General features: G+C 43.6%; 1 protein-coding gene across 5 annotated transcripts in view; it reads right to left on the bottom strand.

Annotated features, from left to right (window-relative positions):
* Positions 1–27,312, bottom strand: part of CFAP54 (cilia and flagella associated protein 54) — a 264,824-nt gene that overhangs the window by 133,903 nt on the left and 103,609 nt on the right. For all 5 annotated transcript variants that reach the window (XM_053252437.1, XM_053252439.1, XM_053252438.1 and 2 more), the window contains 9 exons: positions 26,724–26,846; positions 26,426–26,545; positions 23,121–23,217; positions 18,366–18,449; positions 16,449–16,575; positions 15,009–15,096; positions 7,810–7,916; positions 5,208–5,438; positions 465–604 (listed from right to left, as the gene is read on the bottom strand). In XM_053252437.1, the coding sequence (XP_053108412.1) occupies positions 465–604; positions 5,208–5,438; positions 7,810–7,916; positions 15,009–15,096; positions 16,449–16,575; positions 18,366–18,449; positions 23,121–23,217; positions 26,426–26,545; positions 26,724–26,846 (1,117 nt within the window). The remainder of the gene's footprint in view (positions 1–464; positions 605–5,207; positions 5,439–7,809; positions 7,917–15,008; positions 15,097–16,448; positions 16,576–18,365; positions 18,450–23,120; positions 23,218–26,425; positions 26,546–26,723; positions 26,847–27,312) is intronic.

The raw sequence follows: 27,312 nt of genomic DNA, 5'->3' as shown, positions 1-27,312 counted from the left end.
TGCTGTGCCCAAATGCTGATATATTTATTTTTTGCAGGACCCTCAGTTGTCTTGCTGTGTTGATTAGCTATGAGGTAGTGAAATGTATGAGCACATTCAAAAAACCAGGATTCAGGAGCATGTAAACCAAAACACAAGACCATTTCAACATGTAATCAAACTAAGCCCACATAGCATCAGCCCACAGTTCAGGTCATTTCCAAAATCACATGAATCCCTCAACAATACTACATACTAGAACACTAGTTCCTCCTACCTACTCAATCCTGGCCATAAATAGCCAGCACACGTTTAAAAAAATAATAATTTTAAATTATATTGTGAGACCGGTTTTCAGAACAAATCCATTGTTACTTGTCCTAAGCATTTTTTGTGATTCAATAGGAAAGAGGTTAAGTTCAAATAAACAACAGAATAAAGCAAGATTTCAAATACACTGTTTATTGCCCATTTATTTTGGTTACCCTTTTTTCTTTTAATCCTTCCTGATGGTGTTCTTGTAAAAACTGTAGGTTTAGTCTTCATTTCTTCCTCTACAGTTGGTCTCACTATTATGGTGCCTGAATTGTTTAATGAAAATATTTCAGGATCCATTTCATTGTAACTGCAAAACAAAACACTTATTAAAAATAGGTAGTGAACACAAGGTACCAAATACATACAAAAAAATTAAAACCACCAATACCGTATCTTGGTTATTCTGAAATACTTCAGAAGAAATGCTTGTCTCCAAAGCCCTGAACAAGCTATGTTCTATATTGTTAAATAAATTCCTATTTCCACGTGTACTTTTCTACCCTTTCAGATATTATCAGAGCAGGACATTCTGTGTGGTAGAATCATATGTGTGAACTCCACCCATCTACCAAAAGCAGCCTGCCAAACTCAGTTGGTGTAAGAGTATCTCTTGCAGCCTCTCCTGGCAGAGATTATTTTATTTCAAGAGGCTTAGTGACTCCCTCCACGTTCCTGGGATAGGAAGTTCTCATGGCTGGGTTGTGACACTTATGGAGGAGTGTGAAATACAGATTAATATGATACGATATGATGTATATTGTTTTCAGGATTTATATTGCTTGTATTGCTCTTACATTATCTAAGTGATCAATCACATTTAGAGGGGGAAAACAGGATAGAAAGTGAACAAACAAGAAGTTCTGGAAAGAACTAACCTGCCTTCTTTCCTTTCACTATCCCTGCAACTAGACTAAATTTAGTACAAATTGGTTAAGCAGTTCACAAGTTCACCCACTTGCACCTCAAACGTTTACGTATCCTCCACCTTGAATCGGGGTGGATGACATCATCACTATCTACACCATTGAGGTGTCCCTATATGTCCCTACATCTGTAGCAAATTTGGTTAAAATCAGTTAGGCGGTTCACAAGTTAGCCCTCTTGTGCTTCAAACGTTCACATGTCCACCATCTTGAATCAGGGTGGATGATATTATTACAAACTATGCCCTTGAGCCATCGCTATGTGTCCCTACAGCTGCAACAAATTTGGTTCAAATGGTTTAGGCTATTCATAAGTCAGCCCAGTTATGCCTCAAACGTTCACGTGCCTGCCATCTTGAATTGGGATGGATAACATCATCACAAACTATGCCACAGAGGTGTCTCTATGTGTCACTCACTGCAACTGTACCAAATTTGGTTCGGCAGTTCACAAGTTAGCCCACTTGCACCTCAAACATTCATGTGTCCACCATCTTGAATTGGGGTGGATGACATCATCACTATGCCATTGGGGTGTCCCTGTGTGGAAACTATGAAATTGAAGTGTCCCTTTGCTACAGCCATACCAAATTTGGATCAAACTGGTTAGGCAGTTCACAGGTTAGCCCACTTGAGGCTCAAATGTTTACATGTCTGCCATCTTGAATCAGGGTGGATGACATCATCACAGTCTATGCCGATGAGGTGTCCCTATGTGTCACTCACTACAACTGTATCAAATTTGGTATAAATTTGGTTCAGATCAGTTAGACGGTCCACAAGTTATCCCACTTGTGCCTCGAATGTTCACGTGTCCGCCACCTTGGATTGGGGTGGATGACATCATCACTATCTATGCCACTGAGGTGTCCCTATGTGTCTCTACAGCTGTAGGAAATTTGGTTCAAATTGGTTAGGCGGTTTGCAAATTAACCCACTTGTGCCTCAAACATTTACATATCCGCTATCTTGAACTGGGGTGGATGACATAATTACAAACTATGCCACTGAGGTGTCCCTATGTGTCCCTACAACTGTACCCAATTCGGTTCATATTGGTCCAGGCATTGAAAAGTTGATAGGGACACACCAACTCACATGGACGCACAATGCCAGGTGAACTCTTAAGTTTACTTTCCTTAAGGAAAGTAAGCTTATGAGATCACCTGGAATTATTTGGGAAAGTAGGTTAATATTGCAATTTAAACCATAAACTGCAGTTGAAGGTTTGACCCAATGTGCAAAAACTCAGAAATCCAAACTATCTAGATCATGAGATCCAGAATCCCATCGGTTTTTAGCATGTACTGTGTTCTCCCCCCCACCTCAGCAAGTCTATCGGGGAGTCCCTTCAAGACCAAGAATCAAGATATCTGTCCTATTCACAGCTTATATTCAACAAGTGTACAGTATACAAAGGTACAGATCTATACACAGGCATAGTTATTCACACATTATGTTGATTATGTGTGTGGAGGAACAGCAGTTCACCTCCTATCTGTATCATGGATATGAGTGGGCTGTACCCAGGTACACTTTTAACCAGGTACACTTGTACCCAGTGTACCCAGGTACACTTTTAAAATGCACAGGTTCAATCATTCACACAAAAACATACATCTGTACATTAATATAACATAGGTGAGAAGAGCTTCTGGCGGGTCTGCAGGGAGAACAGGCTTAGCCCGCTCTCCCCACAGATGATCATGCCTGCAGCCCTGCGTAGCCGGATCAGCCACCCACACAACTACTGGCTCCATCATGGAGCCGGTGGGAGCTACAGGGATTGGGGGCTGCATGGCCCCCGGAAGTTCCAGGATGCCCTGCATGAACACGGAAGTTCCAGGATACCCCGCATGATCTGGCTGCAGACTCCCAGTCAGGGGTCTACTCGTGTGTCGCTGGGTGCCACGGCGGCAAACAAGCAAAAAAAAAGAGGTTAATGAGCACTTGCTCCATTAACCGCATTTAATAGGAGGGGGAATTAGGCAGGCTAGCTGCCTTGGAACCACCGGGCTCGCCTGCAAGCCTGGTGGTTCCCACAATCAGGAGAAAGTGGGCTAGGCTCCCTTAGCCCACTTTCTACTGATCATGGGAATAGCTTCAGTGTTTGAATAAGGTGATTATGTTGAGAGAGAGAGAGAGAGAGAGAGAGAGAGAGAGAGAGAGAGAGAGAGAGAGAGAGTGAGTAGATAGGTTTCTGGGTGTGTGAGTGAATGAATGAATGAATGAATGAATAGTGAATGAATGAATGAATGAATGAATGAATAGTGAATGGAGAGATGGTTTCACTTGGATCAGGAGGACCTGGGTTAAAATTCCTGGTTCACAATGTAAGCACATGGGGTCACAAGATAAAACAGGATTAACATCAGGTATGCCATCTTGAATTCTTAGGACAGAGGACAGAATATGAATGTGATAAATAAGCAAACACTTAATACTAAGAACCAGCTGGGGAAAGCAATGAGGGGGAAAAGCAGAGCAAGGAAACTTTTTAAAACTACACATAGAAGGCATTCTGATGATCATTAGAAATCAGGCTAAGGGAGACCAGCCTGGTTTCTAGTGAGTTTCAGAACCACCGGGCTCGCAGGCGAGCCTGGTGGCTCTATGGCAGCTAGTCCACCTAATTCCCCCTCCCCTTAAACCAGGTTAACGGATCGAGCGTTCCATTAACATGGTTTTCCTGGTTGTGATACACTGTGGCACGGCTTTGTGCTGAGGCAGCTCACGAGGAGCACACCCACAACCAGGAGGCTCCTACAAGCCTCCCAGCCTCATGGGTCTCCCCAGAATGCCCCACGTCCTCATGCAGGGCATCTTGGGACTTCCCACAACCCCAACCTGCTCCATGACGGTCAGAGCCAGTAGTCGTGTGGGCGGCCGATCCAGTCACCCAGGGCAAGCACTCTGCTAGTGTGCGGGCTTAGCCCACTCTCCCTGCACACCACCTTGAGGCACTTCACTTTGATCATGTGAAGCGCCTCTTGGAATTACTTTCAAGTAATTATAGGTAATATTTGTGCGAACTATACCAGAACAGTTTGAACAACAATGCATATGAAGAAGTCTGGTCTCCCCGTGACAGTAACACGAGAAAAAGAATTCTGCTAGGCTGAAGCATCCATGACTTATTTTGCTCCTTGTTCACAATAATTTCATCGAAGAATTGGAAAGGAGGAATATATTACCAGAAAGTGCTACTGTGGAGCATCTCTACAACTTTTATGATTCTGCAAGTCATAACAGCTGAGTGAAAAGCCTCCATTGGTCAGAAGACACCACAACAAAAATGAGGGTTGCAAGATCAGTCCTCTGTACTTGTCTCATGTCTTACAAATAGTGTTCTCAAACATAACAATCACTGTCTTGTCATAATAGGGCAGTGATTTTCACTATTTTTCAAGTGTGGGCCACTTTGGCAACAAGCTTTCAGTGTGAGAGACATTTCCTGCCACAATGAGCTCACAGTACTGCACTCTGCCCAGCACTGGTGGTGTGGGAGGTCAAGAGAAATGGAAGCCTCTTGAGTCCCAGCACTCTCTTGGAAGGCATGGACATGGAATGCTGGGAAATCTAGTCCTTCCCAGTGGTTTCCCCACAGAGCTCTATGGGGAAAACACTGGGAAGGATTATACTTCCTAGTGCTCTGTGTGCATATTCTAAGGAGGCGCTGATGCCCTTAAAGGAGCCCAACTAGCTCTAAGTAAAGTGCAGCACTTCATGGTCTGAACTATCACTTCCATATAGTGCCAGGGGAAGTGTGCGGAGTATTCCGCTTCAGCCTAAGTTCCTCACAGACCTAATAAACCATTAATCAGGGAGCAGCACAGTCAATGGGAGCCATTACTGGCTCCCCAGCCTTAAGAACACTGAAATAGGGGAAGAGGAAGAAGACATAACATTTCTGGAGATGCAGAAAGCCAGGGCATAATATAGTAAGATTATATTATGCCGTTATACAGCCTAATCATTACATTTTACCTCTGCCAACTTTGTAAAGAATTATCATCAATATTATAGAGCTCTTCTATCCGTTTTTTAAACAAATTGAAGTAGGTAATTGCCAGGTATATGTTCAGCTGAGATTTCCATGGCATCTCTTCAACCATTAACTGACGGAACCTTCTTCGTTTTATGAACACACTAGTAGTTGTATTCAGCTTCTGTATAAGAATTAGACAAGCTATTTTTCGCAATTCCTCTCTTTCTTTCCTAAATGAAAACACAACAGTATTTTAGATTACAAGAACAAAGCAGCGCTATCCAAAATAAATAGTTTTTAATCTCTTGAGTCAAGTGACTTTAAGTGGGGGAAAGTTCATGAGCTTCTGTTTGACCACATACAAAATGTTTATGCTCACTTTTGGTTTTGCTGCCCTGTACAGATAACCACACTGAGTCAGTTACTTACATGGTGCTTCCAATTCTATGCCTTAATATTCCTTCCTTAACTGCTACTGACTCACAGCATCTTGGAGATCTCAAACAAGAGGTCTGAGCTCAAGGTGCTCAGAACAAGTATTAATTTAGTGCTGGTTTACATTTGTTTTAAACTTTTCCTAAGCTACTCATCTGAGAAAGTCTTTTATTTCACAGGGCAGATCCTGTCTGGCAACTCATTTATATGTTCTACACTGTGTATATTTTTATGCACATTTATGGATGTTTGCTAACTTTGAGATTGGAATAGCACAACAAACAGCCAAGTGACATCTGTAACCTGCAACAACTTAATTTAAAGCCACTTGAACAAAATACGTGTGAAGTATTTATGAGGATTTTGATGACCATTAAATAAACCTATAGGAAGCACATGATCAAAAGGGTAGTTTGAAGCTACTGATATACTCTTGTCTTCCCCTCTTATTTTTCAGCTATAACCCGAGCTTTTCTTTTCCCGTTAAGTCCCTCAGGATTACCAGCAGCCACTGCATCTAAAGGAGACAGCATTGACAGGGAGTACTATAACTGAGTGAAATAAATTAGTGAATCTCTTAATTTTTATCACAAATATATCTACATTGAACTATGGACAGTGGCAGCAGCCCTATCTGTAGAAACAGAGTAAAGGAGATATTGCTCATGAAATACTCAGTAATGGATTATATACTTTGGCTTCAGCCCAGAGAGCCATATGCACAAAACTGGTTTGCTTTTCCGCCAGTGGTGCCTGCTCTCCCAACGGACATACAGGGCTGCAGGGCTGTTCCCTGTGGCCTCTGTGCAGCGTAGAGACTGCACTCCGTGAAGAGGTTGCAGGGAATTGCGCTGCAGCCCCATGCGGCTGTTTGGAGAGTGGATGCCACCGATGGAAAAGGGGTGGGGACAAGAAGGTAAGGAGCTACTTAGCTGCTTTTTAAAGGAACTGCTCCCTGCCCCATCAAGCCATTTCAATCAGCGCCTGAGCCAGTTCCACAGGATGCGCCGAAATAGTTTGTGCACATCCCTATTCAATACACCCATGCACTCATGTGCTGGCGGGTGCACGAACAGCTCAAATGCCTTTCTGTGGCAAAGAATCAGTATTTAAGGTGACTCTCACAGAAATAATACAATGAGAGAGCAAAATTAAAATTTTGCATATTGTGGCCGCATTGCAGAATATTGTGGCTGCATTCTCACATGAGCATGGTGCTAAAGTTAACTGCAGTTGATGAGGCTTGCACCTACCTGTGGAGTGTGACGTGAAAAGAACCCCAAATTTTGTTTTAAGTGTTCTGCAACTATCTTGTTGGGCTGCATTTAAAATTTTACAACAACCCTGGCCAGTCCCTAACAGCCCATGTTCTGTTGTGCAGAATGTCGTCCATTGTTTTGATATCAGAGATATCACTAAGACGTGTATTTCTAGGCTTGGAAATACGAGTCTCAACGGCTCATAATACTCGCCGCATATGCCCTCAAATTATTCTCAGGTTCAGATTTTAATCTGATCCAGAGAAGAATTTCACTCCTCCCCGCTACCCATGGACACACAGTTTTCCAACCCACTCCCCACTGCTTTTCATCCACTTATCTGTCTATTGCTGCTGCTCTGGCGGCAGGAAATGGGAAGCAGAAAAGAGAGAGAAAGGAGAGAGCTTTATTTCATCTTCCCACTGGTGTAGTGCTATGCTGGTGTAGTGCTATGTGGCATACCACATGCAAACCGACCTGTGAAAAATAATTTCACAGAGAAAACAACATTTCCCAGATCTTTATGTCTGACACACTACAAAGGAAGGATGAAAGGGAGGGTGGAGCTTGAGGGCTAGATAGTAGGCTATTTGGGAGGGCTGAGTGAGCAGGTGGGAAGGATTGGACCCAACTGTTTCTCTAATGAGGGGTGTGGCTGGGTCTGAATTTAGTGTGGCATGTGATAATCTCAGCTATTTTCTGATGTTTGGGGGAAATGGCTTAGTTTAATCCAAGCTAAACTGATTCAAACCAGGGGCAGTTTTCCATCTCTAGTGAATACTACAGAAGAGGATAAAAAGGATTAAATATCCTTTTCTAGTCTCTTTAATGTAATATACTACATATATAGAAAGAGTATAGACTTAAATGAAATGCAGTTAAATCTTGTATACGCATATAAAGTTACCTTTGAAGATCAAATGATTTACCCAGACATGGATGTTTGGGGAGAAATTTATGTTGATCTTTTTTAAAAGTCTTCCATTTTTTCTTGCCTACTACAGACCCTTTCACCTGTAAGAAAATAGTACTTGCAGCATCATAATAATTTGAATTCTTCAAATCTGTCATTTTAGTGAATTACAGGCATAAACTCATTGTATCTTATGCATGTCAGAAGAGTGAAGACAGCAAAAGAGAACAACATAACTATTCAAAATATTTCCATGAACAACAGGGAGTTCCTCTGTTTGAGCTTCCTTCTGATTGAGTAAGGTTGGAATGCAACTCCGTTTCTTGAAATCTGTTGATCTAGTACATTACAAACATAACTGATTTTTCAATAAAATGTTAGTTTATTTCCCTGAGCATCTCCTTATAAAATAAATCAATTTTCATGTGAAAGCTACAGTAAATTATACCAATGAGAAATTAATGGTATATTTGAGTTATTCCTGTTAATGGAATGTTCCTGGGGAATTAGCAAATACCTCTGGCTACGTTTTAGTCTTGTGTGGGGAACTAGCAAGCTTGAATGGAACAGCCCACCTCAGTATAAATTTGTTCAAAGCATCGGTCTTGGAAAGAACTGAACAGGGAGGTTGACGTTCAAAAATAGAATCAGGTTTTAGGGTTTTAGGAGTACAGGAAAAGAAATAATGAAGCTATTCTCACAAGCAAGCAAAACTGGGCTAAGGGAGCCCCGCCCAGTTTTGCTTGCTCGTGAGAACCAGCGGGCTCAAAGGTGAGCCCTGTGGCTCCACGGTGGCAAGCCCGCCTATGTATCCACCCCCTTAAATGAGATTAATGGAGTGAGCACTCTGTTAACCTAGTTAAATTGATCGTGTGTCAGCTGCGGTGGCAGGCACACTTGAGGGGAGGCAGGGGGAAGGGGGATCCCAGAAATGCACAGCGCACTCACAAAGTGCATTAATGGGGCTCCGGGGTGGGGCTCCGGGGTGGGCCACCGCGCGGCAGTGCTTCCCTGCACCCGAACCCTGGAACAGCCAGGCAAGCTGCGGCCGCGCACTGGGGAGCCAGAGACAAGCCGCTGCTCGTCTGGCCAGGCAATCTGCCCACCCATTGCTCGAAGAAGGATCATCTGCAGGGAGGTAAGCACTTTCAGGTTTCCTCCCTCCCCACAAAAGAGGGTAGCCCTTCCCAGTTAATTGTTGGAAGAGTTTCAATGATTAATGAGCAACACATTATTTACCAACAACACTAACGAGACTAATAGATTAAAAGGACGAAGTTAAAGCTCTCAAAGAGGCAATTTGGCTTGAGTTCCAAATTAAGGCCACTCAAGGCTGACCAGGGAAATGGTCTTTGGCGAGAACAGCTTTAGATTTTAGAAGGAGCAAGAAAGGAAGGGAGTGAGAGGCTTGAGAGCAGAGGTTAGATACTACCTAAGTCCGTCCATTGGGGTGTTTGGACCCTTGAAGCTCAGTCAATAACTAGGGACCTCTCTCCTCCAGGACAGATGGGAAGGCAAAAGGCAGGAACAGGAACCTGGGGACCAGGCAGGGGTCCAGGAACCAGGCAAAATCCAAAGGGGACCTGATCTCAGGAGACCAGGATCTCGCAGCCAAGAGTGCTGCACAGACCGGGCTAGGAAAACAAGCTGGTCTAGAGGACTGGAGCAAAAGTCCTGGCAAGGCAAGATGGAGATGTCAATGCCATGACATGGTGGCAAGCAGCTGGTGCATCCGAGGAAGAGACACACTGATTGATTGTGTCTTGACTAGAAATTGGTTGTGTCTTGATGACTATGGGCCTATCCCAAGTGGTCTCTGGATCGACGCATGATGCAGTTCACATGCTCAACTTGGTCTTTTGCTCTGATCAGGGTGTTGTCCCATGGGTGGTTCCTGTTATCTCCCCACTGTCATGAACATCTGGTTAAGGTAAGACTTGCAGCCACAATCCACCTCTGTACGGGTGAAGGACCCATTAGGTTGGTCTGCCCAAAAACGTTATTGGATCCAATAGGATTCCAAGAAGCCTTGGAAGGGTTTCAAGCTGGCTCCGCTAGTGATTCTGCCAATGCTCTGGTGCAAATATGGAATAATGAACTTACTAGAGCAGTAGACACAATCGCTCCTAAGCGTCTTTTCTGACCTACTTTAAAATCAGCCCCATGGTATTCAGATGAACTGCGTGAGTTGAAACAGTGAGGTAGATGACTAGAGCGCAAGTGGAGGAAGACTCAGCACGAATCTGATAGGTTGCAACACAGAGCTCATTTGAGGATATATGCTCTGGCAGTGCAGACGGCAAAGAAGAGGTTCTTCTCTGCCCACGTTGCTTCTGCAAATTCACGTCCAGCTGAGTTGTCTAGGGTTGTGAGGGGGCTAGTTCATGTCCCCTCAGCCTTGAATTTGAACTTGGAACCATCTGTCACTCGCTGTAATGTGTTTAACAACTTTTTGCAGAGAAAATATCTTGTATTCATGCTGAACTAGACTCCACAGTTACTGCAGAGTCTATTGTAAAGGTGTCTAGCAACCCTTCTTGCAGGATTGTATTGAATTTTTTTCAGTTTGTTAATCCTGAACATGTGGACAAACTGCTTCGGACTGTACGTCCCACCACCTGCTCTCTTTACCCTTGCCCAAACTGGCTTATTTCACCTGGCAGTCAAATTATCAGAGAGGGTCTGGTCAATATCACAAATGCTTTTCTGAAGGAGGGCAGGATGCCTCCATGTCTTCAGGAGACTATTATTAGACCTTATTTGAAGAAACCTGCATTGGATCCCTCAGAGTTAGATAATTACAGGCTTGTCTCTCATCTTCCTTGGTTGGACAAAGTGATTGAGCGAGTGGTTGCTTCTCAGCTCCAGGCAGTCTTGGATGACATAGATTATTTAGATCCTTTCCAGAATGGCTTTTGGGTGGGCTATGATGTTGAGACTGCCTTGGTCAGCCTGATGGATGGTCTTCAATTGGTCATCTACAGAGGGAATGTGACTCTGCTGATCCTTTTGGATCTCTCGGCAGCTTTTGATACCACTGACTATGGTATCTTGCTGGGTCACTTGAAGGAGGTGGGATTGGGTGGCACTGTTTTACAGTGGTTCCATTCCTACCTCTCTGGCAGATTCCAGATGGTGTCACTTGGAGATTGTTGCTCTGAAAAGCGAGAGCTAAGTTTGGGGTTCCACAAGGCTTCATACTGTCTCTAATGCTTTTTAACATCTACATGAAACCGCTGGGAGAGATTGTCAGGAAGTTTGGTCTGGGATGCTATCAATATGCTGACGACATCCAGATCTATTTCTCCATACCAACTTCATCAAGAAATGGCATGACCCCTCCAAGTGCCTGCCTGGAGGCAATATTGGGCTGGATGAGTGATAACAGGCTGAAACTGAATCCAAACAAGATGGAGATACTGTCTGTAGGGGGTTGGGATCCGAGAAATTGTTTAGATCTGCCTGTTCTTGATGGGGTTATATGCCCCATAAAAGATCAGGTTCGTTATCTGGGAATGCTCCTGGATCCCAAACTCTCCCTGGTTTCTCAGGTTGAGGCAGTGGCCAGGAGTGCTTTTTATCAGCTTCGGCTGATATGCCAGATACGTCCGTTCTTGGAGACTAGTGACCTTAAAACGGTGGTACATATGCTGGTAACCTCTAGGCTTGACTACCGTAATGCACTCTATGTGGGGCTGCCTATGTACACAGTTCAGAAACTACAACTGGTACAGAACACGGCAGCCAGATTGGTCTCTGGGTTGACCCGAAAGTACCATATAACACCGATTCTGGCTGCCAATGTGTTTCCGAACAAAATATGAAGTGCTGGTATTACCTATAAGGCCCTTAACAGCTTAGGTCCAGGGTACTTAGGAGAGCGCCTTCACTGTCATGAACCTTGTCTCCTATTAAGATCATCTGGAAAGGTCCGGTTATGGTTGCGGCCAACTCGGTTGGTAGCAAGTTGGGACCTGGCCTTCTCTGTGGCTGCCCCAGGCTTTGGAATGCACTCCCTGCTGAATTAAGAGCATCTCCTTTTCTGTTTGTTTTTAGGAGGACCCTGAAGACATACCTACTTTCCCAGGCCTTCAACTGAGACTAAACTTTTTTAATTTTAATGTGTTTCTAATCTATTATTTTTATCTTTTCATGAATTTTAATGTTTTATATTATATTTAGTTTTAATTCTAAATATCTTGAGATTTTTATACTAGGTGGTATATAAATTCAATAAATAAATAATAAATAAATAAAATAGCCAGCTTTTTGCCCTGATGGGACATGCTGACCACACCTTTCTGAAAAGGTGGAAAAAAGAGACAGAGTGAAGAATACATCTTTCTCCTATTTAAATTTGCTGGGTGTGCTTCCTTTCACTACAAAGGGTGAATAGGTCTGTGAGACCTGTGTAGGGTGAAACGTAATGGGCGCATCAGGGCTTATTTCGTGTTTTTTAGAACACCTTGGGAGTGACTAGGAATTTTAACAAGCTAGCTTCCTGTGCCCCAAGCCAGCCATTAACATGCTTGTTAGCAGAGGAGTAGGACACCTGCCTTGGCCATTGGCCTATGGGCTACTGCAGGTATCTCTTCTATCCATCCCCAGCACAACATCCCTCCAGTGGCTTTGCTGGTGTCTATCTTATGTTTCCTTTTTAGATTGTAAGCCCTTTGGGGACAGGGAGCCTTTTTAAAAATATTTATTTATTTATTTATTTATTTATTTATTTCATATCTATGTAAACCACTTTGGAAACTTTTCTTGAAAAGCGGTATATAAATATCTATTGTATTCATATTTGTCATATTCTTCTGTCCCCCATGCTGTTTAATATACACATGAAACGGATGTAAGAGGCCTTCTTAGGTATGGACTACGTTATTCTCATTTGCAGATGATACCCACTTGCCATTATCATTTAAGTTAGCAGAAACCAGGGAGGCAGTAGATATCCCGAAACAGTGTTTGGTGGTCATCCTGGGTTGGATGGGGGCAAACAAGTAGAAACGGAATGGTAACAAGATGCTTTGGACTACTAAAACTAATTATCAAAGCAGTGAGGCAAATCTTGTCCTGGAGTGGACCGCACTCCCCCAAAAGATAATGTTTGCAGCTAGGGTGTTCTCTGGGACCTGACACTGTCTTTGGAAATACAGATGGTGATGTTATCCAGGGGTGCCTTCTACCAGCTATGAATGGTATACCAGCTGCCACCACACTTGGAAAAGTTAATCCTGACCTCAGACACCCACATATCCATTACATCCAGGTTAGATTACAGCAATGCTCTCTACACGAGGCTGGTCTTCACCTGATCAAGAATGCAGTAGCAAGATGCCTGTGAGCACTAGCTGCTTCATGAGTACTACACTCATCCTGCAGCAGTTTCACTGGTTGCCAGTTTGCTTCCAGGCTAGATCCAAAGTGCTGTTTTTGACCTATAAATCCCTACATGGCATAGAGCTAGGGTATCTGTCAGACCCTGTTTGCCCTTAAGAATCTGCATTGCAGACCCAGCTCCCAGCCCTGCCATTGACTCAGATTCACTTGGTAGGGACCAGGGCCAGTGCCTTTTTGGTTGTGGCCCCTTGACTTTGGAATGCCCTCCTGGAAGAGCTTCAACAGACTCCTTCTCTTAATATTTTTTTAAAGGATTTAAAGACTCTCCACTTTAGAAAGGCTTTTTATTATTTAACCTACTGAGAATAGCGTCTGATCTCTGGTTTTTAAATTTTGGTTTTGGTTGAGATTCCAGTTTTTAGCCCTAGTTTTATATTGCTTTTCTGCCTACTCATTTTCATTTGTTGATGTTTTATTGTGATTTATTGCTGTTGTGAGCTGCCCCAAACAGCATTGTGCTGACAGGGCAAAGAAAAAATATTTCAAATAAATGAACAAAATTAAAATTAAATAAATAATATGTGGAGTAAAGAATCATTGAAATTGTATCCTCTCTAATAAAACGCTTGGTGTCCGTCCGTGGACGGGCACCAAGCGTGTGTTCGTGCCTCCCTGCCCTGTTCTGCGCCTGCGCGAAGCGCAGGCGCAGAACAGGGCAAGGGAGACATGAGGGCCGGCACCCGGTGGCCATCTTGGGCGGCCAGAAGCGGCCGCCCTGAAGAAGCCGGGAATGCGGGGAAGGAGGAGACTGGCCGAGGCGGCGGCGAGGAGACCGGCCGGGAATGTGAGGCGGGGGCGGACCGGACCGGCAGCGCCGCCCCCAGAGTCTGCCCGGCCGCCACCGCCCACTCTCCCGCCCTCCCAGCTGCCCACATACTCCTTCCCCGCTCCCCCCCCGCAAATGATTAAGGGCCAAAACGGCCCAGAAGAATGCCTCCGCGGCCGCCGCCATGGCCGCCAACCGCCCTCCCAGCTGGCCGAGACCTCCTTACCCGAAGCAGCCCGCGACAGTCGGGCGAACTAAAAGCTGTTTTTGCGAAGAAGAGAGGAGCTCCCGAACAGAGCTCCTCTCTGTGCTAAGTCTCTCCCCGAAGTGGTGCTTTGGGCGCAAAGGACACCTATTGCGTCCTTTGCGTCCATAGCAGCAGTTTGGGCATTGGCTTAGCACAGAGAGGAGCTCTGTTCCGGAGCTCCTCTCTTCTTCGCAAAAAATGGATTTTTGATCGCCCGACTGTCGCGGGCTGCTTTGGGTAAGGAAGTCTCGGCCAGCTGGGAGGGCGTGGGGGGGGGGAGGCCAGAGGAAGTGGGGCGGGGGGGGAACTCTCCCCTACTAGCGCCCGTTATCACAACGGGCCTGAAACACTAGTTTTATTATAATGATCCTTCAAGTCCATAGATAAAAGCCTAGATAAGCTATTGGTTCCTATCGCAAGCATCAGTCTGTGATTAATGCTTTTAATGCATCATATTGATCTATGCCAAATGGGCAAAGACTAGGCACCTTTTAAATGGCGATTCTCTTATATTTAGCTGAGGGAGAGCATCTGTCCCTGTTCATTCCCAGCATAGCATGTTTTTCAGTGGCTGTTGCTGGTATTTCTGTTGTGTCTTTTTCTTTTTCTTTTTTAAAGAATGTTAGCCCCTTTGGGGCAGGGCTAACTTCTCATTTTTATTTCTCTACTATGTAAATTGCTTTGTGAACTCTTGCTGGAAAATGTTATAGAAATAGTAATAATAATAAATACTGGAAGGATTCCTAAATCTAACTGAAAAAGCGATATACAACTTACATTGTGGAACTCTGCTCCATGCTTCTTTTGATCTGCTTTTGGTTTTTTTTTCACAATTCGCTTGATCCCAATAAGGAATCTATTTCGTCTGGTAAGCAAGGACAATGAAAATTACTGTATTCAAGTGTATTTCAGAAAGAAGAAGCAATTTTTGACATTCAACATGGGTAGCCATTTTACCATTTCTTTCCAAAGTATCCTTACAGTTTATAGCCTACTTTGACAAATCATTAAGGCATCATTAAATGGAATCCAATGGCAGCAAAAACTGTTAATTCTCTGTTTCAAAGCATCAAATCTTCATTTCGTGTGTGTGTGTGTGTGTGTGTGTGTGTACACACACACACACACATATATATACACACATACTGTAAACAGGCTTCATAATTTTATAGCTGAAATGAAAGGGGGGGTGGAATCACAATCTGAGAGAAACGAACATTTGAAGGTGAAATCACTGAGAATTGATTTTCCCTAATTTGGAGCTGTTGGTCAAATGGCAATGCCTTTGGTCAAATGGCAAGCGGGGGCAGGGGCAATTTCTAGCAACCCCCCTTCTCACTGCAACCCTCCATACTTCCTGAAAATATGACTTGTTGGACCCTCAGGGGAATATTTTTGGGAGGCACAACGGGCTGGAAAGGGAAGGGGAGATATTAGGAAATTGCCGGCAGGAACGGCAGGAACTTATTCTTCGGCCAATAGGACTTGCTCCCCTTTACATTTTGGGATTTTGCCACCTTGGGGACACAGAGGTGCTAATTATTTAACAATGCTGCATTTTTCTAAATTTCGGGTTTCATTTGCTTGGGCCTAGTTAAACGTGTTGCCCTCTTCTCTTTTGGAACGGAGGTTTGCTAAAGATCATCCTGTTACGGTTTTTTGCCCTTGTGGCACTGGCCTCCTGGAAACTGTCACCCATGTTTTGCTATATTGTTCTTTGTATCGGGATGCCAGAGAAGAACTTATTTCCCAAATTTCCTGGAAGGTGTGAGCTCTTTTATACATATTATTGTCTCGCGGATTTAAGCTCTGAGATTACAAAAATTGTAGCCAAATGTTTCTATATTGCCATTAGGTTAAGGTCCCAATTAAGTGCTTAATTGCGAGAGCTGTCTATTGCTTTTAAGTAATTTATGATGAGTAATTGTATTTTGTTTTACTGTGTTTTAGCATTGTTTACTGATTGTTGTATTGGACATATTGGTTACTTCTGTTTTTGCTGGCCAATGGCTGTAATAAAAATTGATGATGATGAATTGTTTTTTAAAAATTATTCTAAGCTGTTACACAAATATACAAATACTTTTTCGCTACTAGCGGAAGGAGTGCCTCTTCACTCCTACTAGAGTTTCTCCAGCTGTGTAGTACACCAGACTTGTGAGATTCCAAGGAAGAAATAACTACACTTACTTGCAGTTAGGGTTTTTTTACACCTACTTTTTAAGGTAATCTTGTATTTCATCTGTCCAGTCTAAAATTCGTGAAAATTTCTCTTCAGATAGTGCTTTAGCCAGAAGTTTAACAAAATATTCAAGGAAGCGAGGGCTCTTCTTAAATTTCAGTACTGTGCAAATATAAAAACAATTGCAGCGGCATCTTATGCTTAGCATTCTTTCTGTTTTTAAGTATTATTCTTTAGTAGAGAGTTTCATAACATATAGTCAATTATATAAACTTAGAAAGAGTTAAAGCCCACAGCTGGATACAAATGTCTAAGAGTTACACTTCACACAACACAAAAAACATTCATTAGGGCTGTGCAGTTGTGTCAGCCAGCAGACATGTCAGACCCAACATGCCCTCTGTCTGGCGTCATTGGGAGTGAGTTCCACAACAACCACAGGGAGCCTCCAAACAGTTAGACTGAAATCCCTGCTGTTGTTGGGGAACTCTGTTGAAGTTCCAACATATCTACCCCCTGCTCCACCCTCTCCTCTTCCCCCACCTTTACCTGGGTCTGGGTGGGGCTAAGAAACAGGCTAGATCACATCCTCTTCCATCTGAGGCTTGAGTTTTTAAAAGGCAATTTCCTGTATTTTTTTCCCCTTGTGCCCCTGGGTGTGACAAGGGTTTATGGGATGTGTACTGTTTCTAAGACAGCTATCATAACTGGAGCCCCAGGGGTGGGGGGGAACCATCTCAGCAGCAGCTATGCCACTTAGGGTCCTTAGAAGGAAAGATCTCATCAGGAGCTATCCTAGCCTTTAAAGAAAGCTTCCAATGTATTCCCAAATTAGCTCATTGAGCTGAGACTGATATGTATTTGACTGATATGTAGTTTGATATGACAACTACACATTACATCAAGCAAATCATTTGTACCCAGACATTTGTGTTGTTGTTGTTTTTTTCCCCTATATAGCAGCCATGGGAGTGGGAGAGAGTCTGGATCTGGATGATGGAATTAGAGGATAACCCCTTTTGCCCCCAGTCCTAATTCACATTTACTCCAGGAGGGAAGTTTCCATTGGCACCAAAAGAAACTGAATGGTCCTGCTACTTAGAAGGAGAGTCATCAAAAATTATTAACTTGAATTCCAGAGTCAGTCACCCTAAAATAAGGATCTGCCAGGTAGTCTGATTAATGGGCATTGGCTCAATCTCAGTGAAAAATAAACACTTTGTGGGAAGCATTACAGTTATAACCTAGGGGCTGACTGAACCCAATTTTGGCAATAGAAGACTATAAGGATTTCATACACAAAGAATACTTGTTCATTCACTAATAATTTCATCAGAAATAGTAATTCAATGCTAAATTATGTAAGAAATAACAAGACTTAGAACCAAAAATCTTGCCATATAGTTATAAGTACTCAAGTCTGATTGACTTCACTGAAATTCATACATAATATCATACATCAGAGTATTACAGCAACAGATCATGGACCAATGATGAGTGAGTATCCCAAGTATACAAAGAGACCTTTCATATTCTCAATTATGGACCATACTGGATTGTAATTCTTTGGGTTGGATAGCTGGCAAGGGGATGTAGTTGCCTGTATTTTTCACTGTATCGGAGTCATAGTTCTGTTTGCACAGTGACAATTCATTATCTCAGGTTAAGAAGATGGTCAGACTAAAAGATGTATGTAGTTTTTGATTTTTTAGAAAACCATGTGAAATTTTTATTTTTTTTTAGAAAACCATGTGAAAGCTAAGATTTTAAACCCATTTTTTCAGGCAATAAAGAATCAATTTTAAAATTCAATGTGTTCATGCTGAAAATACTTTTTGATCAATATTAATTTGAAAAATAGCTGTCTCTTTTTCAAGATCTCAGTGCAAATATTTTGTGAAAAATAAGAGATGTTAATAAAGTACATTATCTTATGTTTTAAAAATTGTTACCTTCTCTAAAAGCATTCCGTGTTTGCCAGTTTGTAACTACGGGAAACAACAACAAAGCATCTTCTTCTCCTGTAAGCTCCTGTCCTAGGTTGAGGATCAAATGAAACAAGGTTCAGCATGACAAAGAGCAATAGAGAAGAGTTATATACAGTGGGCACAATCCAGCCAAAGTTAATCACTATTAAGTGTCACTGATTTATTTGACAGATTGCTAAGCATCTGCTTAACTCTTCCACTGATATCAAGCAAGCAGTGGGTCATGTATTCTGCAGTTTTAGTAGTGTGGAGCAAAAGCTGGGCCCTCACAGAGAGGCTACTGCAGAGTTCAGCCAAAGGCTCAGCCAAGTTCGCATGGAGGAGGAAGCTGTTTTCATTGCTCTCCTCTTCCTCCAAAAGTACTTTTTGACTTCCAGAAATATGTCCCTGAGGTCTGTGTGATCCTCAGGGATATATTTCTGGAAGCTGTACTTTTGGAAGGAGGGGAGAAGAAGGAAAATAGCTTCCCCCTTCCCCTCTGTGCATGCTTGGCTATAAGACATGCTTGGGCTGAGTTTGCAGCAGTCTCTCTGTGAGGATGCACTCTTGCTCTGCCTTTTTAATGCTGTAGAACATGTGGGTCATTAATAAACTTAGTTGATGGTTATATCATACACATTTTAAAATCCAGAATGATTATACTCGAAGACCTTTTCTAGGGAGGGTACTATACAGATCACTAAGTCTGCACTTGGGAATACGTCCAACTGAATTAGTGGGACTTACTTCTGAGTAAACATAGATAAAAACAGGTTTTTATTGATGAGGATTGGCATGGGGTAGGTGCCAGAGATAGAGATGCTGCTCGACGCCAAGGTGCCGATGTCAACATCGTAGCATCCCTTTCCCTTTCCCGCATCGATTTTGATGGTGAAGGATGTGTTAGCTAGTCATTGCAAGCCAGACGGAGAGGAGGTTGTAGTGTTGGGCATCAACAAACGCCTTTCTCTGTGTTCACTCTTCTCCCTATGCTTTTTATGGGGTGAAGAGCTCGACTTGTCCTCTCGCCTTTGCTTCATATCTCTGTCTCAATGGCAAGAAGATTGCCGCTCCGGAACTACTGGCTCCTTAAAAGTAGAGCCATTCGATGTCGATGGCATTGGGAATTCAGACTGTGATTGCAGTTCCCAATGCCAACTTTAAATTTGCAATCATCTCTTCAGGAGATCTGGAAGCACATTTTGGTGCTGGGGCTTCCTGCAACAAAGCCACACTTAAGCTCTATTTTTTGAAGTTTGTTTTGAGAACAAGCTGCAGATAGAGCACGGGGTGGAGTTATGCCCTTCCCCCAAACATAGGAGACAGCAGTCGTGGCCATCTGTAAAAGGGATCTTCCCCCTACATCGCATACACTTTTTAAAGGTGGACATAACGAAATTGATAGGTTTACCAGTCTGTAGTGATACACTTTTAATCACTTTGTTGAGGTGCCATCATCGTCAAACGAAAAATAATCTTATCCAGTCTGAGTCATACACAAGATGTCACAGTAAATTTTCTAAAGGGTAGTCCAATAACAATTCCAGTCACAGTCCAAGTCAAAACCTTTAAATTTAGCAACTAAAATATTTCTGAGGAGCCAAGAACTAGCAAAGAACTAAACACAATAGTGGTCAGAAAGAAACTGGACTATAAGGTGCCAAACCACCAATATGAGCAAGCGTGGGGCACGCACAGTGGGCAGTTTGTTGGTGCTGCAAGGAGCTAACAAATTTTGCCTAAAGTGTTCCACACAAGTGCAGAACCCATTTTTATAGATGCTACCGGATCACAAACCAAATCCTTAGGTTAGTTTTGAGACAAGAGTCCTCAGGCTAGAAATATGCAATGCTAAAACAGTTGTGCGAGATCCAGACACCAGTTGCAAAATCTGCACATCCTTGTGGACCAGCTAGAGGAGAGGAGGATCCAAACTTCTTTTCCAAAACCAGCAACCTGACTGCACAGAAAATGCACTTTCCTAGTACACATATTGCAACTGCCATGCTATACATGTTTATATATTAACTTCACCTAGTTATTACAACTCTCAATTAAAAAATGCCAGAGGTAATGTGCAATTAAAAAACACTAAGGAAACACACACCTCTTTTATAGGCTGAACAACTTTCCTGCTGCAATATTAAAGTGTAAGAGATGCCCAAGAGTTTCAAAACATTCTAAACCAATTTTCAGTTTTGTTGGCTATTCAAATGTCATGACTACTAGTACGTTTCTTTGAGGAAAACATTATGATTGATACTGAAAACATAACATTCTGGGAAAAGCAAAATAAAGGATTAGTATTAGCAGATATCTTCGAATTGATAGATTTTATATTAAAAGGTCATACATCAGCAGCAGCTTAATACACAAATAAGAATATTGGTCTTACATTATCTCTCTTTTATACTCAAAAAATCCACAGTCAACGTTTAATTAAGTGTTTTGAGACACATAATGATCTTAGTAGATTAATCTGATATCCATTTTTTAAAAATGCATTACCCCTGCTAACTTGGCAAAGAGGCACCTTTTAATGTGGTGATTCTCTTTATTTAGCAGGGGGAGAGTAACAGGTAAGGGTGTGCAATTCGGGAATTCGGTGATTCGGTTTGGGACCCGAACCGAATCACCCCTGTTCTGTTTTGTGCCCGAATATGGGCCACCCGAATCACCCTTGATTCGGTTCGGATTCGGATTTAACCCGAATCTGAATCTGAATCGATTCAGGGAGTAAAAAAGGGGCCCATGGGCAAGGTTTTGGGGTGGAGTGGTAGTGCGCAATGGGTGGAGTCTACAACCCCAATTTCAGGCGAATTGGGCAAAGGGCTGATTTTTGGGGAATTTTTGAAGTTTTACTGACTTTGGGGCTGTTTGGTGGCATAGCATGGGATCTGGGCAAAAAGAGTGGGGTGGGGTGGTAGTGCCTAATGGGTGCAGGCTACCACCCCAATTTCAGGGGGATTGGGTGAAGGGCTGATTTTGGGGGAATTTCTGAAGTTTTCATGTCTTTGGGGCAGATTGGGGCAGAAAGTGGGGACTGGGGCAGAATAGTGGGGTGGGGTGATAGTGCCTAATGGGTGGAGGCTACCACCCCAATTTCAGGGGGATTGGACAAAGGGCTGATTTTTTGGGAATTTTTGAAGTTTTAGTGACTTTGGAGCAGTTTGGGGGCAGAAAGTGGATCTGCCCCAAAAGAGTGGGGTGGGGTGGTAGTGCCTAATGGGTGGAGGCTACCACCCCAATTTCAGGGGGATTGGGCAGAGGCCTGATTTTTTGGGAATATTTGAAGTTTTGGTGTCTTTGGGGCAGATTGGGGGCAGAAAGTGGATCTGCCCCAAAGGAGTGGGGTGGGCTGGTAGATAGTGCCTAATGGGTGGAGGCTACCACCCATCCCCAATTTCAGAGTGATTGGGCAGAGGGGTGAATTTTGGTGAATTCTGAGGTTTGTCTTCATAAGGTGAAGTGTGCTAAATTGATTACTTCCTCATATTCATAGTAATTGAGAGTGTGAAAAAATGAAAGTGGGGTCATGAGAGTTGTCTAATTGAAAAAAATCTCATTTGCTATGATAGAATGAGAATTCACACCTCAGAAAAAACTTCTGAGGTGTGAATTCTCATTCTATCATAGCAAATGAGATTTTTTTCAATGAGACAACTCTCATGACCCCACTTTCACTTTTTCACACTTACTACGAATATGAGGAAGTAATCAATTTAGCACACTTCACCTTATGAAGACAAACCTCAGAATTCACCAAAATTCACCCCTCTGCCCAATCACTCTGAAATTGGGGATGGGTGGTAGCCTCCACCCATTAGGCACTATCTACCAGCCCACCCTACTCCTTTGGGGCAGATCCACTTTCTGCCCCCAATCTGCCCCAAAGACACCAAAACTTCAAATATTCCCAAAAAATCAGGCCTCTGCCTAATCCCCCTGAAATTGGGGTGGTAGACTCCACCCATTAGGCACTACTACCCCACCCCACTCTTTTGGGGCAGATCCACTTTCTGCCCCCAAACTGCCCCAAAGTCACTAAAACTTCAAAAATTCCCAAAAAATCAGCCCTTTGTCCAATCCCCCTGAAATTGGGGTGGTAGCCTCCACCCATTAGGCACTATCACCCCACCCCACTATTCTGCCCCAGTCCTCACTTTCTGCCCCTATCTGCCCCAAAGACATGAAAACTTCAGAAATTCCCCCAAAATCAGCCCTTTGCCCAATCCCCCTGAAATTGGGGTGGTAGCCTGCACCCATTAGGCACTACCACCCCACCCCACTCTTTTTGCCCAGATCCCATGCTATGCCCCCGAACTGCCCCAAAGTCAGTAAAACTTCAAAAAATCCCCCCAAATCAACCATGAACCGAATCATCCGAATTTTTCATGCCCGAAATTCGGGTGATTTGGCTCGGGCCCGAAAAATATCGGGGGTGATTCGGTTCGGCCCCGAATCACCCGAAATTGCTCATTTCGGGCACAGATCGTTCTGTGCCCGAAATTTTTTGCACATCCCTAGTAACAGGCCCTATCCACCTCCAGCACATTACCTCCAGTGACTCTTGCTGATGTCTGTCTTATGTTTCTTTTTAGATTGTGAGCCCTTTGGGGACAGGGATCCATCTTATTTATTTATTATTTCTCTGCGTAAACCGCCCTGAGCCATTTTTGGAAGGGCGGTATAGAAATTGAATAAAATAAATAAATAAATAAAATAAAATTATAGATCTACCTGGTTTTGTAAGTCTGAGCAGGTTGTTTTCAAGAGCTTCTAAGTTCTCATTTACTTTTTCAGCTGCAGCTAGTGACTTGTGTCTTTTGGTAGATATCTACAATAATGAGTTATTAAATCATTAAAAATTTCCATTAACATAGAACCTGACTAAGCAGAAATAACAAGACAGCTACAGCTACAGGATTAATTGAAAAATGACTAAAAGGTTACTATTTCTATTTTAAAGAATTAAATACATTTCACTTGCGTCTATTTTTAAAACGCTGTGCTATGGATCATCCATTACAATGTGGTATTGGAATCTATATTTCATCCATATTATTTATTTGGTTACAGTATAAATAAAGAGCTTCTTAAAAATACTACATTTCTTTTTAGGATACATATTTTATAGCTTGACTATTTTCATGACCAATTAATTTTCAGTCTTTTTGAGCATTATGAAATATACCATAAGTCTGCAAACCTAAAGCATTTACTAGGGAGAAAGTGCCATTGTACACAGAGAGCCTTTCATCTAAGGAAATATGCACAGGATTGCACTGTAAAGGTGAAAATCATCTATCTATCTATCTATCTAATACGTTAAGGTAGTATGTGGCAAGCCCCGCCCACACAGAGGTAACAGAGCAGAAGCACTGTGATGATAGGGTAGTGGAATTCCATATGCAGATAGGGAAGAGGAGCAGATAGGGGGCGAATGAGTGGGTGGGGAGGGGGCGAGCAAGCGAGTGAGTGGTGGGGAGGGGGCAAGTGAGTGAGTGAGCAGCAGGAAGGGGGAAAGTGGCAAGGAGGAGGTGAGTGAGTGAGCAGCAGGGAAGGTGCAAGTGAGTGAGCGAGCAGCAGGGAGGGGACAGGTGAGAGAGAGAACAGGGAAAGAGAGAGAGAGGCAGGGAGGAGACGAGTGAGCGAGCTACTGGCAGGGAGTGGGTGAGTGAGCAAGTGACTGGTAGGGAGTGGGTAATTCAGAGAGTGACTGGCAACAAGGCGCAAGTGAGAGAGAGTGTGGCGGGGAGGGGGTGAGTGAGAGAACAAGCAGGGAGTGAGAGAATGAGCAGTGGGAAGGGGGTGAGTGAGCAAACAAGCGTGGAGAGGGGGCAAGTGAGCAAGTGGCAGGGAGGGGTGAGTGAGTGAATGAGCAGTGGGGAGGGAGTGAATAAGTGAGCGAGCAGTGGGGAGGAGGAGAATGATCGAATGAGCTGTGGGGAGGGGGCAAGCGAGTGAGTGAGGAGGAGTGAGAGAGTGAGCAAATGGTGGGGATGGGGTGAGTGAGTGAGTGGTGGGGAGGGGGCAAGTGGCATGGAGGAGGTGAGTGAGTGAGAGGCAGGGAGGGGGTAAGTGAGAAAGAGCAGGGAGTGAGAGAGTTAGCAGTGAGAAGGGGTTAAGTGAGCAAGTGAGCAGTGGGGAGAGGGGGGCTGAGAGTGGGTGGCTGACACTGAGCAGAGACTGTGGTGGGGGTCTCAACAAAACGCTAAGGTCATACATACAAGCCATACATACAAGCCCCGCCCACACAGTGCTTTACCAATCAGAGCAGAAGCACTGTGATGATAGGGCAGTGGAATTCCATATGCAGATAGGGAAAAGAAGCGAATAGGGAGCAAGTTTTGCCTTAGCAACAAAACCCTAGTGCACAGGTGTTATGTGCAGGTTCAGCTAGTTCTAAATATTAAAATTAATGACAGTATAAATTAGATTAGTACCTCTGAAAGGCAAGTGCGCCACTCAAGTGATTTGTGGATCAAAGCAGCATCTGCAACAGGTGCAGAGCCAGCCGAGCGGCAGACTGGATCCAGCCCAATTCGGCAGCCCCCTCCACATACGCCCGTGAGCATGACATCATGCGCACAAGGTGTGGCTCGGGCTCCAGAGGAGCCCAGAGCAAACTAACCCCTCCCCCGCCTGGGCCACCAAGAGCCCAGGCAAACTCTCCTCCAGATTTTTCAGGCAGCGCCAACTACCCGACATGACGTTTTTCTCTTTCTCTCCCTCCTCTGGAGCCCAAGCCATGGGGCTTCAGAGGCCTTTTTTTTTTTTTGGCAGTCCAGGTTGTTTGAACCCGTTCGCACAATAGTGGCTATGCCTCTGATCTGCAGGCTCCTTCAGACATCATGTGGAACCTCGGTTAAAGTCAGGCTCTGCACAGTGTCTCTGAGTTTCAGAAGCACACAATCCACACTCCCATACCTGCATGATTGTCCACTTCTGCTCTAGGTTAAGGTACACGAAGAGCAGTCATGACATCTGAACCCACCAATCTAAGTTATTCTAGCCTACTTCAAATAAGTCGAGAGCTGAACCCAAGTTTTGAAATAAGCTACAGATCTCAGCTTATTCGAAGTAGGCTAAAATAAATTGGTGGCTTTGTACATCACAACCAATCCCATTTACTTTAACCTAGAGAAGAAGTAGACACTTACATGGGCACGGAAGAAAGGAGTGTGAGCTGCTGAGACTCTGAGACATCCTGCAGAGCTTGGCTTTAAATAAGATTCTGCATGGCATCCAAACCAGCCCTATGATGTTCTCAGTGCTGCTTGCCTCAGAATACAGAAACAGAGGAGTGGTCAAGCACATGGCAAGCCACAGTACTATCAGTAAGGGATGTGCATGAACCGAAGGTTGTGCACTGGTTCAGCAGCGACCTGGTCTGGATGAAGTCTGAACCAGTTGGGTGCTCCACTACCACATGCAGCTTCTTGCTATGATGGCGCTGCCCCCAAGAACCTGTGTGCGGCGCCAGCACACACATGGCATCCATGCATGCACGGGTGCCATTTGTGTGGTCAGCACGGTGTTGCTGATCAAGCAAATGGAGCCCATGTTTGCATGGACACCATGTGTGTGCTGGCGCCATGTGCGGGTTCTTGGGAGCAGCGCCGAAGCAGCAGGCCGCTCCCCTCCCCACGTCATGCACATCGGGGCGGCAGAGTGCCTCCCTGCCACCCCGTTGCCCCCGTTTTCTGGATACGACTGGAAGTGACCGATGTGCAGGAGCACGTAGGTGCATCGGTGACTTCCGGTCATATCTGGAAAACAGAGGCAACGGGACGGCAGGGAGATACGCTGCCACCCCAATGGGCTATTCAAACAATGGACAGGGGGAAACAGCAGAGGGAAAGCAGCAGGAGGGGTAAGTGCACCCTTCCCTGCTGTTAAGCACCACCCTAGCCGTCTTCGAGCCTCCTTACCACGGTTCCGTCCACATCCCTAACCAGGAGTCGAAATCGACTTGACGGCACACTTTACCTTTATATAATACTCCTAGACAAGAAGATAAAATGAAAATCATGTTATGTTACCTCATCGTCTAGCATTTCATCTCCTCTTTCTCCTACAGCCACCTGGGAGGAATCCAGCAACTTTTTCCCATAGTTAATAATAACGATTGCCAATTCATATTCTTTCCATGTTCGCAGTACCTAGTGAACAAACATCATGTATTTCCATATATTATTCACATGTTCTTCTGTAAACACAATAGAATCCTATAGCATTTCAAAAACTAAAACTTGGGATTCAAGTATGTAGTACACCGCTCTGGGCTCCTTGGAGGACGAGCGGGATATAAATGTAAAAATAATAATAATAATAAAATACCTTTACTGAGAAGAAGCAAGAACAAGCGATCATATGCTGAATGCTATCATAACATGCTGCTGATTTTCTTTGCAAGGTACTACATGGGATTTCCTGAATGACTGAGAGACATTTAATGATAATCTGAAAATACAGGGATAGCAATTTAATATCAAAATCAACTAGCATAGCATGACCAACAAGTCAAAATGAATCATATTTCAATGTAAAACTTTGATTTAAATGTAAAAATACTACAGTTTAATTATAGCAATAAATGTTAAGCATTATTTTCCCAATACTATTATAATGGATTATGCCCTCTTAATTTTTCTAAGGTTAAAGGTACTATGGAAGGTTTAAAATAAATTTTCATTGGTAAGCAGCCTTACTATGTAAATGATAGTTATCTTTCCTTCCTGTATGATCAAATGTTCTGGTTAATCTGAAGTTTTGTATACTACAAGTTACACCTAATGTGTGATTGGGACATCCATACTTGCTTTTTGTTTGTTTTTGCATGAAAGAACATATAAGTAGCCTGATTGGGATTCTCTTCAGGAAGGAAGAAGGGAGACCTTATCCCTTTGCCCTTAGCATGGTTCTGAGC

This window comes from Hemicordylus capensis, chromosome 5 (genome assembly GCF_027244095.1).
Source record: "Hemicordylus capensis ecotype Gifberg chromosome 5, rHemCap1.1.pri, whole genome shotgun sequence".
Taxonomy (NCBI): domain Eukaryota; kingdom Metazoa; phylum Chordata; class Lepidosauria; order Squamata; family Cordylidae; genus Hemicordylus; species Hemicordylus capensis.
This window is presented reverse-complemented; position numbering and strand designations above follow the sequence as displayed.